The sequence below is a fragment of the Cynocephalus volans genome, chromosome 2 (assembly GCF_027409185.1).
Source record: "Cynocephalus volans isolate mCynVol1 chromosome 2, mCynVol1.pri, whole genome shotgun sequence".
Taxonomy (NCBI): Eukaryota; Metazoa; Chordata; class Mammalia; order Dermoptera; family Cynocephalidae; genus Cynocephalus; species Cynocephalus volans.
Window position 1 is genome coordinate 171,657,562 of NC_084461.1, and position 16,724 is coordinate 171,674,285.

At 44.6% G+C, this 16,724-nt stretch overlaps 1 protein-coding gene across 5 annotated transcripts in view; it reads right to left on the minus strand.

The window, feature by feature from the left end:
* Positions 1–7,503: 7,503 nt before the first annotated feature.
* Positions 7,504–16,724, minus strand: part of SLC25A37 (solute carrier family 25 member 37) — a 38,276-nt gene continuing 29,055 nt past the window's right edge. The window contains exons 2-4 of one of the 5 annotated variants that reach the window (XM_063086052.1): positions 15,497–15,725; positions 13,448–13,504; positions 7,504–11,167 (exon numbers count right to left, since the gene is read on the minus strand). In XM_063086052.1, coding sequence (XP_062942122.1) covers positions 10,647–11,167; positions 13,448–13,504; positions 15,497–15,725 — 807 coding nt within the window. In that variant the 3' untranslated portion in view covers positions 7,504–10,646. Of the gene's footprint in view, positions 11,168–13,447; positions 13,505–14,351; positions 15,467–15,496; positions 15,726–16,724 lie in introns of those variants that run through there. The other 4 variants (XM_063086056.1, XM_063086055.1, XM_063086054.1 and 1 more) reach the window with 4 other exon arrangements.

Genomic DNA, 16,724 nt, shown 5'->3' on the forward strand with positions numbered 1-16,724 from the left:
TTCATTTTGCAGATGAGGACCAGAGAGATTAAGTGATATATCCAAGGTCGCACAAGATCTTCCAACCAGTTAGTGACCCCAGGACTTGCGCCCAGGCCTCTGGACATACTGACCCATCCATTATGTGCTCAATGGTTAAAATAGACGAGAGCAAATAAATTATTTTATTATATTAACAGATAAAAATTTATCCTTGCATTGGAATTCACTATAAGGTAATTTTGTGCTTTTCAAATTTGGTGTTTAGAAACTTGCTGATCTTAAAAACAAGAGTTACAGAGGCTAAGGTGGAAATTCAAGATAGCATCAATAAAGATTTCAATCAAAGTCAAAATCAGCAAAAATCATCTCTTCAAAGTAGGAAGCTGGATCAGATGGAGCATGACAGTAGGAATCCAAGGACATTTGTTGAATGAGTGCTCTTGGCAACTTGAGCTCGCTGGAACACCACGAGGCTTAGAACCTCATGTTTCAATCTGTGTAAAGGAAGTTTTCCTACCACAGCGAGTAAGAGGCTCAGGGTGTGGTTCATTCCACATCTACAACACTCTTCTCTCCTGGCTGCTCTTCCCAGTATGATTCCCCTTTCAGTCTCATTAATCATGACCCCCTTAATATGTAATTAACCCAGATTTCACCCATATCATGAGCTTGACAGGAAATATGAAAGGAAGTCACGCATGACAATTTGCCCTTAGACACTGGACGCCACCTAAAGATTGTGAAATGACCACAGTGTTTCATTGTTATGGATATACGCTAGGCCACGGACATGATCACTGGAAGTGCTGCAGAATAAGCAAGAACCAAAGGAAGTTGCTAGCGCTTGGGTATTACCAGTTTCCAGGGTGGTGGTGTTTTTTTAGTCTTGGACCAAGGCAGCTGAAGCTTGATCATCGCCTTGAGTCCTCCGCCCTTCCTGCTGGGGTCAAGGACTCTCAATGTTAAAAGCACTTATAGAAAGCAGCACCGTTCAAGCCTCGAGCTACAGAAAGAATGCAATATAGATATCCACAATTATTTTCATTAAAATTTGCACGTGAATTTATTCCACACTTTACACAGATACAATCAGAGAAAGTGAGAGAGGATATGCTGTGATATTTCTCTTAGCTGGTTGCATTAGGCTCAAAATACAAATCTCAGGGATACATATTTGTCACCTGTCAACCCAAGCTAAAGGCCAAGGACATATTTTCATTATTCAGTGCACAGCCAGAATCTACTTCCACAAACTCATATACTGATAAGAACAAACATCCCCAGTACTATTGTCCATTTCTTCTTTTTAAACCACTTCTTCCTTTAAAGGCAGCCACACATGGGCCGGTATGACAGTAATGGAGAGCCCAGAAATCCACAGTGCCTCTTTCTGTAACTCTGGGCTTTATGAGGTTTCAGCAGGGCACTGCTTTCTGTGAGCCCTTTCAACATCTAGTCTTTGGCAAGAGCTGAAATTCACACGGGCTCAAGGCTACGCACATGTTTCTCCTGCCTTGAGCTAAAGACTAAAACATCACCAGCATGATCTTGATCTGCATTTTTTCTTCTCACAGAGGAGTTTCTGATTACAGTGGACATGGACTGGGCTTTGTGTCCTCTCAGCAGTAGTGCTGGTGGCTCTGCCCAGAGGTCCCACTTACTATGGAAAGCAAAACACCACGACCACCACAAGTAAATAAGAACATGAGCCAAGAGCCTCTTAAAGCAGCCATGGCAACAGGAACCTGGAATTCTAAAGTGTTACCTCATATCCAGGCCTTCATGAGAGAGCTCACGTGTCTCCCATAGTAATGTTGCTTTTACAAGACAAGGCCAGAGAAATGCGGGAACTTGGAAGTACTCCTGAATTTGACAAATGTATTGGGGAGTCCAGATTGTAAATATGGTATCTGGCTGGGGAGCCTTGATGAAACTTCCTTCCTTCCCATGAAAATACTGGGATAGTTCAGACATTCTATAAATCACTCACCTTCCTGACAGATAACTAGTTTATTTTCCAGCTGTTCACTTTCCTGAACAAGCCCAGGATGTGCATTTTTGAGTTTCCTTTAGGTAGCTTTTGGAATATTATATCAGGTACATTAGGAATGGCTCTTGGGCAGAAAACAGCTGGACTTGATGAAGGTGGGATTTAAAAAAGAATCTGAAAAGGCAAGAGTAAGGAGAAGGGGAAAAAAAACAGGGACAAAGAAGACAAGAGCAAGGAGAGACAATCTGAGAACTTTTTTTTTTTTTAGTTACTGAAATATGTATTTATTGGCCAAAATTTGGTTTTATTAAACTGATGGACGTATAAAGTAATTCTATTCAAAATTTATTTTCAAAATAAAAATTTCTATAATATTTTTAAATGACACATAACTATGAACATTAAAACAAATACTTTAAAAACCTCAATGATTATTTGAACATTTAACAATAGCACAAGTAAATAATTATTCTTGATATATATTCACATACTTTAATTGGTTACTTAGCCATTGCTGTCTCTAACATTGTGATATGGAAATTTTTCTGAAAAATGTGGGTTTTTTTCAATATGGTGGCATTATTTTCATAGAATTGAATTGCTGATGCTTTTAATTGATGCTTCTCTGTAGACGATTGTATGTATCATTTTTAATTGAGAAAATACTCCCTCTATAGCTACTGATGAACCTATAATTTCAGAGAAAATTCTGCTAAATGGAAGATATTCTCAATTCTATTTTTTATATTAAAATGTGTAAATATTTCAGGCCAATATTTTCACAGGTACTGTCTTTCTGCCTCCATTCAGAGCACCTTTCTTTAATAATATTACAAGACAAAATTTACAACTTGTCTCTATTTTTGATTCTTTTTAACATTTCACCAAATATAGACACTGCAAATCACAGACTTACATAATTTTATTACATTCTGGTGGAGAATATAAATTTATCCAATTAAAATTAGGAGTCAAAATCCATCTAAGTCAAGATTTTCCAAACCACGATTTTCAAGTTAGGTAATTAAATCATATGGGCTCTCATATTTTGATTTGTTCAATTTCTCTCCAGCTTTTGTAGGGAGAAATTTGAGCTTCTTCCTTTTTGCAAGCTTTATTTTTACATAATTGTAACTTGCTAAAAGCTTCAAAAGCCAAATTTTTCATGCTACATTCATTTAATAATTTGATTAAAGATTTCCAACTGATTTTGCACATAATGCAACCTAAATGTGGGTTGCTTTACAAAGTGGTTTTTCAGAAGCCCAGGAATTTTCAAAATTCAATTAATGATAGGCAACACAGAGACAAAATACATACAGCCATGCTGAAACCTTTCTTTGTATTGTACTGTTTTTTCCTACACATACATACCTATGAATAAATTTAATTTATAAATTAGACTCAGTAAGAGATTAACAATAACTAACAATAAAGTAAAACAATTATAACAACAACACTACTCTTGTGCTTTGGGGTCATTAAGTTAAAATAAGGGTTACGTGAATATAAGCACTGTGATACCATGACAGTCAATCTGATAACTGGGAAGGCTGCTAAGTGACTAACAGTTGGGTAGCATGCACAGTGTGGATACACTGGACAAAGGGATGATTCACATCCAAGGCAGCACAAAGCAGGATGGTGTGAGATTTCATCATGCCACTCAGAACAGCATGCAATTGAAAACTTATGAATTGTTTTTTTCTGGAATTTTTCATTTCATAGTTTCAGACCGCAGTTGACCACAGGTAACTGAAACCGTGAAAAGTGAAACCGCGGATAAAGGGAGACTACTGTTTTTGATATCATCTTCTGTCACAAAAGTTTTGTAGATCAGTTACTTATATACTCTGTGTATATATATATGGCATTTATAAATTTTGACAATTACAGTTTACTATGCCACCATGGAGCTCTTCCTGATTCTCATATCGAATGTGATCTCTCTGTGTATATATATAGTATTTATAAATTTTGACAATTACAGTTTACTGGGGTAAATTTTGACAATTACTGTTAGAAGCTGGGAACTTTTTAAATGGCATTAGTTGCTTTTACTTTACACTTAAGTGTGTAGAACTGGCGACAACCCATCCTTCGTAAAAGCCTCACCTCTTGGCTACCTCCATAATTCTCTGACCGCTCCAGTCTCTCCTGGTTCCTATTTCTCTCTTCACTACGAAATGTCCGCATTCCATAGGGTTCTTTCTCTCTTGGGACTCCCACCTGCGCCCATGGCTTTAGCCACCACACCCCTTCAGACAGCTGCCAAGTCCTTAGCTCCAGTTCCGGCCTCTCTCCTGAGCACCACATTGTATTTCCTTCAAGGGGTCTCCACCTGGATGTCCCACAGGTGTTTCAAACTCAACAGGACTTCAGATGTTTGCTAATTGCAATTACAATGACTGTTGCTCTTATGCAAAATGGAGGAAATATTGGGCTGGAGGGCTGTGGAGAAAACAAGAGTGAGGACAATGCAGTGTCTGTCCTCACCGGGCACACATTCTGGACAAAACGCAGAAAAATGCCAAATGAGGAGGGGGGGAGGCCAGCCTCAGCAGGAGACAGGCCAGGTACTGACAGAGGAGAGATCACATTCGACATGAGAATCAGGAAGAGCTCCATGGTGGCATAGTAAATGCCATCTTCGGGGCGGCCTTAAAGATAGGACTTTGATGGGCAGAGCAGGGAGGTGGGGAGGAGGAGGGAGAGGGAGGAAGACATTCCAGTGGGAGCAAAGGCCTGGAAAGAATGTGGCACTAGCCTGTTCGGGAGACTGAGACCTAAAGGTCCTATGCCTTCAACCTGCTGTCCTGTTCTGTTTCTCTCTATTCCCATACACATGAAGCCAAATTGGGCGCTACCTTTTATATAGGGGAGCCTATTCTTAAATCTAATAAGCAACGAGGAGTTCTTGCAGGTTCTGAGCAAGTGAGGAACATGCTAAGCCTCTGGCAGCAAGGAGGGGTAGTCTCTTGAGAGAGGATAAGTTGAAATTTGGGAGATCTCCTGCCGGACATCAAAATCTGGGGTTCAAGAGAAGCATTGAGGTGCTACAGCCCCACATCTGAGGATCGTCTTCCCAGAGGAGGACAGATCAGCACCAAGTGAATGTGGAGAGACAGGAGGCCCAGAAGCAGAACCTTTCCAAGCAGGCACATTTAGACAGCCTGGAAAGGAGCTGCAGCTGGGGGGCGGCGGGGGGAGGCAAAGAAGACAGTCATGAAGGTGGGTGACCTGGAAGAGGGAGAGAAATGGAAGCCAGGAGAGGGGAGCTCAAGAGGGAGCCATTGAGTGTTCTGCACAGCCAAGGAGGACTAGGGAGAGAGCTACAGATTTGGAGATAAGCATTTTCTCTGCCGACACCTGCTAGCCCTCTCAGCCAAATCTTCCCCCTTCTTTCAGCTTGCCCTACAGTCCTGTGCCCCCAGCCTCCAGTGACTCCGCTCCACACTCTTGTCAGTCCAGTGTTCATTATGTTCCAGTCTCTCTGGCCTTTATCTTAGTTATTGCTCTTCTGGACAATTCTACTATAACACCAGACCATCTCCTGGCCTCCTGTCTTCCTTCTCCACTTGGTCCTGTGCATTTCTGCCAGCTGACTTCCTAGATCCGAGCTCAGTCATTGCATCCCCTGCTCGAAGACCCTTGTTGACTCTCCATTACCTACTGATTCAAGGTCAAACTCCTTACTATGGCAGCCAAAGCTCTCCCTTGCAGTTTATCTCCTACAGAGTGCTTATGGCTACCATCCAAGCTCTGTCCTACCAAATTGCACTCATTATTCTTACGCCACTCCCTGCATTCTGCCTTAGACCAGAGACAAGGCTTTATTCCCCTGTAAGCAATAGAAACTCACCTCCTCTCCCTCCTGGTGCTGTGTCTCTCTCCAGAGCAACATTGGGATTATTGTACTATTCTCTGAGATGTTTGCCTCATTAAGGCCACTCCTGTGGGTGGGAGTGAAGTCTCTCCTAGGAGGGTGGCTGATCGACTAGAGGCAACACCTTCCTTTGATGGCCTTTCTGAGAATTCGAGGAATGTGGACATGCTGGAGAAAGCTCTCGAATATTGAAAGAAGATGGCTTCTGGCACAAGGAGACAGGCCAGGAACTGGGAGGGGCAGGACTAAAGAGACCCCAGGTTGAAGATGAGCTCTATCTACCATATTTTTACTCTCAACAAAACTTTACGGAGCACCTAGCACACACCAAGCATTGTGTTACAAGCCACCAGTGGTGTTCTGGTAAGCCAGCTCTTGGAAAAGCAAAAGCCCTGATTTGTAGCACTTGCCTATTTCTGTGGTGTAATTATTCTGTTACCGATTTCAAGCTACCAACATGCTATTACTGAATGTGAGGCTGGGGGAAAGTGCACATCATCTGCTCTAGGGAGCAGGTGCAGGGCTGGCTCCAGTGCACCACTGGCTGGGGATAAAGCAGTGAATCAGACAGACAAGGTGGCTGCCTCGTGGAGCTACTGGGCATGATGCTGCTGTTTCCTTCCCTGAAAGCCTTCACTGCCATCTTGGTGGGTCAAGATTGGATTGTATCAAGGAAGTCTGTCTCTCCTTGTATCCTGTTAGGCTGTAAGGCCTGCAAGGACAGGAACCACATCTTACACTTCAAGCCTCTTTGCCCCCCAGCACCAGCATGAGGCTCTGCAGATTCACTGGCTGACTGACTTCATGGGGCAGGGAGAGGAGAAATATCTGTTGAATGTACTGAAACAAGTCCTCCCTTAGCCGCCACTCACCAGATAAGTGGAAGAAAATGCAGGCCACAGGTGAATTTTCAGTAGCTCGGTGTTGGCAATTGGTAAAATGACAAAGCAGGAAGTTTCTCTCCAGTCCTCTCCACCCTCTAACCAGTGCTGCCTTCCCACCTCTCCTGGCACAGTTGCCCTTGGCCGGGTCTCAGACCTGACCTCAGTTCCAACTCTGCACCCTCGCTACAGGCTTCAATGGTCTTGCTGAAAGGCACTGTGACCTTCAACATTGTGGGAATCAAGCTGCCCTTAGCTTCTCAAAGGAGTCCAAGACCATCCCCCCTCCAGAAAAGGTTACGTTCTCTGGCTTAAGCTGTAACCTTCAGGGAGTGGAGACTCTGGTCACCCTCAGGAACTTCCACATACAGAGGGATCCAGACTAAACCTCCACAGAGGGATGTGAGAGAGAAAATAGGCAGCAGCACACCCTTTTCCAGGGCACCGCTGCAGCCCACCACACCCAGAAAGAAAGGCTGCCACCCTCCCTGGCATGGTAGACATCACCAGCAGGAGGCTCCCAGCCCCTGCCCTGGCAAGACCAGGCGAATGCCTCTGTGCTGAGCCAGGAACGATCTGCTTCCACTTTGGGAGGAGGGATGAGGGAGAGCAGGTGCTACCAAAGCTGTAGACCGTGGTCCTTAATGTGCAAAACTGGACTAGGAACAGGCTCTGTGAATGAGGTCTCTTGCCATCCGCTCTCCTCTCGTGCCAATACTCCCACCACAGAGCCCACAACACTTCAGAAATCAATGTTTTATTTTCTCTAGCTCCAGTGTTACAACTGTAGCAGCATATCAGAAATATTCCCACACGCAAACAAACATTTCTCCCCTTCTTCAAAGAGCTGGCAACAATTGAGAGGCGGAAACAATATTTACTACAGGCATTTAAGAAATGTAAGAAACAACACTTGCTCACCATTATACATTGTGCGTCTTGCAGGTGGGAAGCAGCAGTACATTTGTATTTCACAGACACAATCATCCTTAAATAAAGTTAAATAAAACCTTATAAGCATAACAATGTGTTGGAGATGTAGCCTTAGGGGGATTTTGGAGGCTGGCACTTAGCAAATAAGACATTAGCATTAAAAAACAAAAGAAAAGAAAGATAGAAAAGAGAAAAACACGAACTACACACAAGCCAATAAATTGCTAGATTCAATCCAGAGTTAAGAAAAAATAGTCATGAATTGAAGATGTATCCCATTTGAGAAAAATCTATTTTTTATTCTAAAATAAAAAAGTACAACAGATCTACAAGTGGTTGAACCTCAAATCAGTTTCAGCAGAAGAGCTCACACACACTCCATGTTAAAGTATGAGTACTGCGCTCAAGAGACATTGCCCTGGCTGTAGATGTCACTCCAAAGACACTAATGACCAAGATGTGCCATGGTTCATTAAGTCGGTCACTGGGGAGGAGGTGGGAAGACATTTTCCTATTCAGCACTTTGCAATGTCAGTCACAATCAAAAACCAGACTGCAGTTTGCATGGGCAACAATTCCCACAAAATTAACAAACACATCTGTTTACTGCTCCCCACTTTCAAAGCTTTTGCCCTACATCACTCACTCGACCTCCGGACTGCAGGATAGGCAGCTACCAGCCCCACCATCCATCACCACGCCAAGAGGGCTCCCACTCCACACCCACGGGGCTCTGAAATCCAGTACCTATTTCTCCTTCTTACAACCCCTTACCCAAAGGAGCTTTCCCAGCAACGTCAATAGTTTCTTTTCTAAATGCCACCAAAAAACAGAAATCTACAGAAAATTAGGAATATTTTGCAGCAGTCTGGCATAATCTTAAGTGGACAAAAGGGGCAGGGGTAGGGTAATGTTTTTAGAATTTGATTTAAATTCTACTTTAGCATTTAGAATTTGATATCTTTCCTCCGTTAGCAGAATTTGAAACTATCCAACACTAACCCAAGGCAGGTTTAGAGAGCAGATGTAAACATTTCCAGCAGCAGCATAGTCTCTGCGGACTTTCTGTACCCTCGTGTGGGCCAGAAGGTTACTATAACTGGTTTCCGTGGGGGGTGGGGTGGGGTGGTAAGGGGAGGGGGTGGGAGGTTTTAACTCTAAGGTGGGACAGGCCATCAGCAAGGCCCTGCTCATGGGGCCCACGTGGGAGGTACCCAACGTAGCTCTCTCCTATCCTTGATCTGAAAAAGGAAGTCAATTGTTTTATAAAACTGCTCATAGTTATTAAGACAAAAACTCAGGCGTAATAGCATCCAAAGGAGCCCAGGCCTGACTCTCGGGCTGAGATAGCTGAGAAGCACACATGGGCCATGGCCTGTGGCGGCAGGTTAGGACCAGGCCCACCAAAATGAAAACATACATGTTCTTTCTGCCCGTTTTCAAAGACAGGTTCAAGGGAGGGGCTCAAAAAAGGGAATGGTGAAGCCATTCAGCCTTCCCTTGGATAACGGTCTGGCAGCACATCAAATGGAGTAGCTACAGGAAACAGGCTTGTATTCTCTTTTAGCGATACTCTGACTCCGTAGGAACCACTGCAGAAAGCAAGAGGTCTCGTGTTCTCAGGTGGCTCCAGAGAGGCATCCTCTGGCTCAGTCAGGTATGAGGGTCCAGGTCAGGTTTCAGCAGTGGGGCCCTGGCTGGAGGGCCTAGCTTCTGATGCTATGCCGGGAGAGGCTGTGACAGGACAATGAATGGCCGGGACAGAACAGGGGGATAGACAAATGCTTGAGACATGCTTGCTGTGTTTTTAAAAATCCCTAGACTGCAGAGTGAAACAGGAGGAGATTAAGTCAAAACACACATAGACCAAGTTACCTGAAGTGCCTGAGTTAAAAGGTTGATGCAGAAATAGCTCCTAGGATAAAAGTAGCATTTATCCCAACTGCCTGCCAACAAGTAGCCAAATGTTGGCATGTTAAGGGCTTCTAAGTGCTGACCCAGGGAGGCAGATATTCACATCACTCACAAGGAGAGGAAACAGTCTCAGTAGGTTAAAGACTAGACATCCTCATTCTACTGGGGCCCACCTTCCCACAGTGTAAGAGACCCTGCCACCCCGCACGTGTGCATGTGTGTACACAGCAGGAGAAAAAGTGCCAGGGCCAGACCTTTGGTCCTGGAATTTTTAGGAAAGACACAGGGAAAAGGCACATGAAAGTGACTGAATTAGGAAAAAAAAAAAAAAAAAATGTAGCTGCAATTAATATATCATTATTTTGATTTTTCAAAAGTACCTTTTTCTCCCCCACAAAAAAAGAAATTCAAAATATAAACTTAATATTTATTACTTTACATTCAAGTGAAACTTCCATCTGGGTGTGCTAAACACAGTTTTAGGCCATATTCAGCAATTTATTACTTTGGTGCCATTTTACTTAACCGGATGGAAGAACTCAGCCCTCTTATTATTTAAAAAAAAAAAAACAGCTTGATATTCCCAGCTGTAATACTATGTGTAGACACACACAAGCACACACACAAATTCAAAAACTTCTACATAGAAAAATAAAGGATAAACATTATCCATCTATTTTATACTGTTAATGGAACTTTTATATACATAAAATGTTTTTTTCTTTAATGATCTCAGTCACTGCGTATTTTCTTCCTCACCGTGTGATCTAAGGATCAAGGCAGGAGACTGCCACAGTGAAGAAGGAAAGCTACATTCCTCCCAGGGGAAGAGTAATCGCTCACTCCCCTTGCAAAGTCTTTCTTGTCCACCACCACCTGGGATGTCCCCATGGACGGCCTTCTGGTAAGCGGCTGTCCCGCCCTGCTCTCTTTCTAAGGCCTCAGGGAGCAGATAGCCCACAGGAGCACCTGCAAGCAATCCTGTGGGTTTCAGAGTAAGGGGATGGAGGAAGCCTTCTGAAAATAAAAGATTCAGGAACCACTTCCCATGCCTGTTCCTTTAGTATAGAGTTCGGTTCTCCAGCTGGCGCTTGGTGAGGAAGTACTTGAAGAACTCATAGACAGACCAGGAGATGGCTGTGGAGGGCATCTGGTAGATGACTCTTGCCTGGATGCCTTTGAAGTAGCCGGACAGGCCATTGAGCTGGTACACCGTCCGGAAAGCATTGGCCATGCCTGACAGCCGGCCACTGATGTTGGCCAGGGAGAGAGCCATGTTCTCCTGAGTGTTGAGGAGGGTCTTGCAGACGTCCAGGGGGGTGGTGGCGGCCGCGGCGAGGGCCCCGGCCAGCCCACCTGAGATAATGTGGGACTGCGGGTTGTAGCCCCGGTGAGGGTTGACCTGCTCCTGCAGGAACTCGTAGGTGATGAAGTGGATGGACTGGAAGGGAATGTTCATGGTCAGCTGCGTGGTGTAACTCCGGTAGAAGGCCCCCAACCCCTCGGTCCTCCACACCGTCAGGATGCAGCTGAGGGCTGAGCGGTGCTGTGAGTTGTACATCTGCATGCGCTGCTTCACGACTGTGGCCAGACGGGCAGCCAGCGGGCAGTTGGTTGGGTTTGGCCCCACCCCAGGTTGGGAAGCCAAGCCATAAAGAGAAACAAGCAAGTTAGACACTCTGGCAGCAGGTCTCACAGGGCGAGCACACACACAGCCCCAGCCGGAGAGGCCCCGAGGGCCAGCTCCAGGCAGCCCCGGTTCAAAACTCCACTTTTAGCTCCAGGTCCCACTGCCAGGAAGGTGGGTGTTTCCTTACGGCTCTCTTGCCTGAACCTTGCTTAAGGCAGCCTCCAAACCACTTTGGAGCAGATCAGCTGACCTGATCTCACAGACCCTGGCAGTAATCTTCTGCCCCACTGCAAATCCGAACCCTGCCTCCCAGCCCCTCTGCCCTCCTCTGTCCCCAACCCTCCTATTGGAAGCATGTCCCCTCACTTATTCTCAGAGCTCTGTACTTCTGACAGTGATCTTAGCTTCAATGTCAGTGTGCTTGGAACAGACACTAGAATTATGTCTGCCCAAGTTCAAGGACAGCCTCCAGTGAAGACCCTGGCTTTGTTAATACAAAAGTAACTGGTAGTTACCAGGACAAAAAGCAAATGAGGCTAACTGGGGTGCCCAGGCTTAGAGTTTTAATGGTCCGCACGTATTGCCAAATAAATACACACAATGTGTTTTACTTTTAAGGAAATAAAGACTTTAAATCAATAGTAATGACAAGGATAACAGGAGGTAAGCTGAACCTCACTTTTTGCCTCCTTTAAAAAATATAAACAAAACCCTTGCTTGGTTAATGCAGTCTAACTAACCGGTCACTAACTACGTCCCTGTATGAATTGCCTTAAAAAAAAAAAAGAAGCCCAAGATATTAAACATGAAAGTCTGTCACTTTTTCACTGAACTACCTGCTACCTATAGGTAAACCTCCTCGTCACCCTGCCTACCTGAGAACATCTCTTTCCTGGCCCCAAAGCACCCTGTCTTGAACACATCATCATAGGACAAGCCATGAAGACAGGTTTATTCAAGGATGTCACATCTCTTAAGATAACGTGGTTAGATAAAACAGAACACAGGCTGTCTTTCTGAGTCTCTACTCTCTAAATAAAAAGGAGGGTGCGAGTCCCCCAGCGTGTCTCCCGCTGCACATGGAAGGAAACCAGAGTGAATGAAACAGAGCGTCTTTCTCCACCCGTCCATCTGGTAAATCTCAGCACCCAGGAGGTAAGACTCCTCCCCTTCTCACCTCCCAATCTGACCCATCCCGGCCCTGAAGGTCAGAACAAGTCCCTTGTCTGCTAGGACATGGGAGACAGCTGAGAGCAAATAAGAAATGTTAACTTTAAAAGGCAAAAAACAAACTTACAACCCAGGACTTTGAATGTTGAAATTTTTCTCTCCAATTCTCCCTTCTAGTCCCCCCCCCCTTTTCAGATGGGGGGAAAAGGTGGAGACATCCACATCTCATCTAAAGCCACGTCCAGATAGAGAATAACCCAGCTGAAGGCATGCTCAGCACCAGGTCCAAAAGTCCCTCACTGTTCAGACCCGAGTCAACCAAAGACTCTAGGATATATAAAAAGCAAACAGAACTCAAGTCTGCACAGCTGAGATTTGCTTTATAATACTCCCAAAATTCAAAAGAAAAAAAATGTGGGGACAGACAGCTAAAAGGAAATGGCCAAATGTGGATTTTTGAAGCAGAGTGATGGATGGCGGGGAGAGGAGGGGTTCATAAAACTATTCTGTCTACATTTTCTTATTTGCAATGTTCCGTAACACTTCAATTTTTTTTTTTTTTTAGAAAGCAAATTGAACACAAGCTCTAATAAATGGCCTCTGATGGTTCCTCTGAAGTTTGCCTAGGGTTGATAAAGATTAACAAGGCCAGAAGCACGTGTGTGAGGTCTTAGAAGTGGAAAGGCACACAAAAGAATCACCAGGAGAGTTTGTTACAACAGAGTCCTGGTCCCTATCCCCAGGGATCCTGATTCAGCAGGGCTGGGGTGGGGCCTGAGGACTGGCATTTTTAACACCTCCCAGGAGATGCTGATGCTACTGGTCTGTGGAACACACTTGAATGGATCTGTTTATAAGACCAGAATTACCATAAAGCTCAAATGCTCATGTGTCTTCTTAGACCTTTAATAAGGTAGTAAAGAATTCAATTCTCCTGCTTGCTCTCTCCAGGGGCAAGGAGTCCCCCTGGCCACCTTCCCTCCCCACCGCTCCCCACATCTCCTTTTCTTCTGCCCCTTTGCACACCCCCTACTGCCCTCCCTGGGACCATGAAACATTACCTTCTGCTGGATTCATTACCGCATCGTGGAGCAGGGTGGCCATACTCCCAGCTATCCCTGCAAAACAAACTCCAGAAAATTACCCTCTGGAACAGGGTGTTCTGAGGAAATTCCTGGAACCTAAAATTCAGAAGGAACTCTGGACTTAGCTTTCTAAGAAGCAAAATTTACTACCAGCTCCACACAGGTGAGCATTGACTCTTAAGACCCTAAAGTGATTGTGGAAATACTGGATGAAAATAGGGGAGGTTAACATAGGCACACTGACATTTTGATCTTGCAGAAATCTCATTTTCTTTCTTGTAGTCAACCCTGGGGAAAGGATAGATCTGATGACGTTGGATGGTATCCAGAAATCACCACACTCTGTGGCTTTTTTCACGGTCTAGATTTTAGTTCTCTCTTTGTCTACAGATTAACTCACTCTACCCATAAACTGGTGCAATCAAAGGAGATAATATCATGTATATGGCTGAAGTAGGGGAGGAGAGTCAAAAGATAAATCTTTTTTAAAATTCCTTAATTAAAACTCCAGCCACTTTTAAGAAAACGGGCAAGAGACAAGGAAGACAGAATCAATCATCTGCATCTGGTAGATTTCCAGGGCAAGTTTGTAAAGCCGTGACTGTCTTGGGGATGACCCAACCCATTAGAGGGTCTCCTCAGACCTGGCTTCACGAACCAGGACCTTCAAAAGCCTGAATTAGGTCTGGAATTTTGCTTTCAGCTTTGGGTTTCCTCCCTCTGTGGTGACACTGCCCAGTAATTAAAATTACCACCGGAAAGTGGGAGGAATGAGGGGGACCAGGATAACTCTCCAGAAAGGCACAGAATACCCGCCTCCCTCCTGCACACAAACTTATAATTATTCCCAGAAAGGTCAAAATACAACCGCAGCACACACCACAATGTTGCAGGAACAGCGCTGGGCAGAACTTGGCATAAAGTGGGTTCTGTCAAACCCCCTTCAGGGAGCTCAACTGTTACATAAGGCAGTTTCAGCAACCAGAGGGTCCCCAATGTCACGGGTTTGGGGGTAGCATCAGGGCATGATTCTTAGTGACCGTCTCAAAAAATGCAACTAACAGCCAATTTTTAAAAAGCAAAAACAAAGGTCTGCAAACCAGCTAGATGCACTTATTACCAAGGTCTGCTGATGAGAGGGGCACTTTTTGGTTTTCTCTGAGTAGAGCAAGAAGAGAAAGAAATAAAAAAGCCTGTTGCTGGTCACATCCACCTCTCCATTGTTGAAAAATTAATGTTGTGAGAATAAGTACACTTCATGGGGCCATCCATATTCCCATTCCATATCCAAACAAAAAAACAACAAAGGCTGACCTCCCCAAAGAGGAGAAAATAACCATGCAACCTGGCCTAGTAAAACATGCCTTATGTAAGAGCCGCCCGCCAACTCGCAACCCCACTCCGCTTCTCTCCCCCAAAACAACAAAACAAAATCATTTCAGCCCTTGCTCGCAGAGAGATGCAACTCAGGCAAACGGAAGAGAATGGGGGTAAAATTCCAAATCCCCAGAAGCTTAACGTGGGAAAGGCCATCTGCGCTGGTGCAAGTCTTTGTCAGCCATAAAACTTCTTGACCTTTTAAAGCTTAGTTAGATCTCGGCGTTGTAGAGACTTTTGGTACCAGTTTTTAAATAGTCTCAAAGAAGCTGTCCAGATAACTTTTTTTTTTTTTGAATCCAGCATTCAAAAGTTTTGTTTCTATTCGGGGTGCTTTTTCCTAGGTCTGATCATTAATTTCTTTTGAATGTTTAAAAAAAGAAAAAAAAGGAAAAAAACCCACACAACAATAAAAACTGAAACACCTCTGGGACCGATTTTCCCCAGGCTTCAGAAAGCTGAGAAGGGGCAAGAGAAAAGCGTGTGTGTGCGTGTGTGCGTGTGTCTGGGCGTGTGTGCACACACGACTCCAGAGTTCTTTATTCATGAGCACGGTGCCGAAGACGAGGCTCGCGGGCAAGAACACCCGGGGGGAGGATGTGCTGAAGAAGAGAACTTTCTAACTCCAGACAAACGCTTTCAAAGTACCGTTGGCTAGGTGGCTGTTTCCTTGGTGGTGGAAAACATCATTTAAAGTCCTTTTCATGTTTTCGTAGCAGGCAAAATACATGGCATGGGCCGGCCCCGCGCCCATGATCATCACGTTGAGGCCCCGCAAGGGCCTCCAGAAGCCTTCAGTCCGCATGATTTTCTTGAGGGCTCCATAGATACTTGTGTACTGGGCTTTGGGATCTGGATTCAAACTCTGCATTCGTGTCTAGGGGGGAGTGAGAAGATGAAAAAAACGGAAGTTAACGAGGATGGTAAGACACAGAGAGAGAGAAAGAGAGAGAGAGAGAGAGAACAGGCAATTTTTGAGTTTCACGAGATTTCTGGGTGAAGAACATATATTTATTCTCTCTGTCTTGGAATACTTCCCCCCCAGCCCGCCCTCCCCCCACATACACACATTCACATGGATTTCATTATGCCCAGTGAAGAGAGAAAAGGATGGGGACAGGAGGGTAGGAAGACCCTGCCCTGCCATTGGCAAGCTGTGTGACCTCTGATGAATCACTTAACCTCTCTGGGCCTCAGGACCATCAATTAAAAGAACAGGGTTGTTGCAAGCAGCAAACAAATCAACGTATGTAAAAACCCTTCATAAACTCGGAGTCCTAGACAAACTGAAGCATTATTATTAGGTATTATTATATATTATTATCCTGTGCTTCCCACTCTGGTTCTGAAGGCTTCTGTGTCCTCACTTACCTGAAAACTCCATGTTCTGAAAGCTCGTGTTCAATACCCACTATGAAATCTCCCCAAATCCTCCAGCCCTCATCCACCACATCACTTCTAAATACTTTTCACATTTCATTTTTACAAGTTAGCACTTAAATATAAATGGTCTTGCTCTTAATTTCTTCCTAGGCACAGTCCTGTCTCCTTGAGGCAGAGACCTGACTTTCCCTTCTGTTATCCCCATCACACCACCCAGGCATAAAAGGTGCTGGAGTAGGCTGGATGGTTTATTTCATGTCAACCTGGCTGGGCCACAGGACCCAGACATTTGACCAAACACCAGTCTAGATGTTTCTGTGAAGGTATTTTTAGGTGTGATTAACATTTAAATCAGTAGACTTTGAATAAGGCAGATTCCCCTCCATAGTGTGGGTGGGCTTCATCCAATCAGTTGAAAGCCTTAAGGGAAAAACACCTGAGGTCCCCAAGGAAGAAGAAATTCCGCCTCCAGACCGCCTTTGGACTCGAGCAG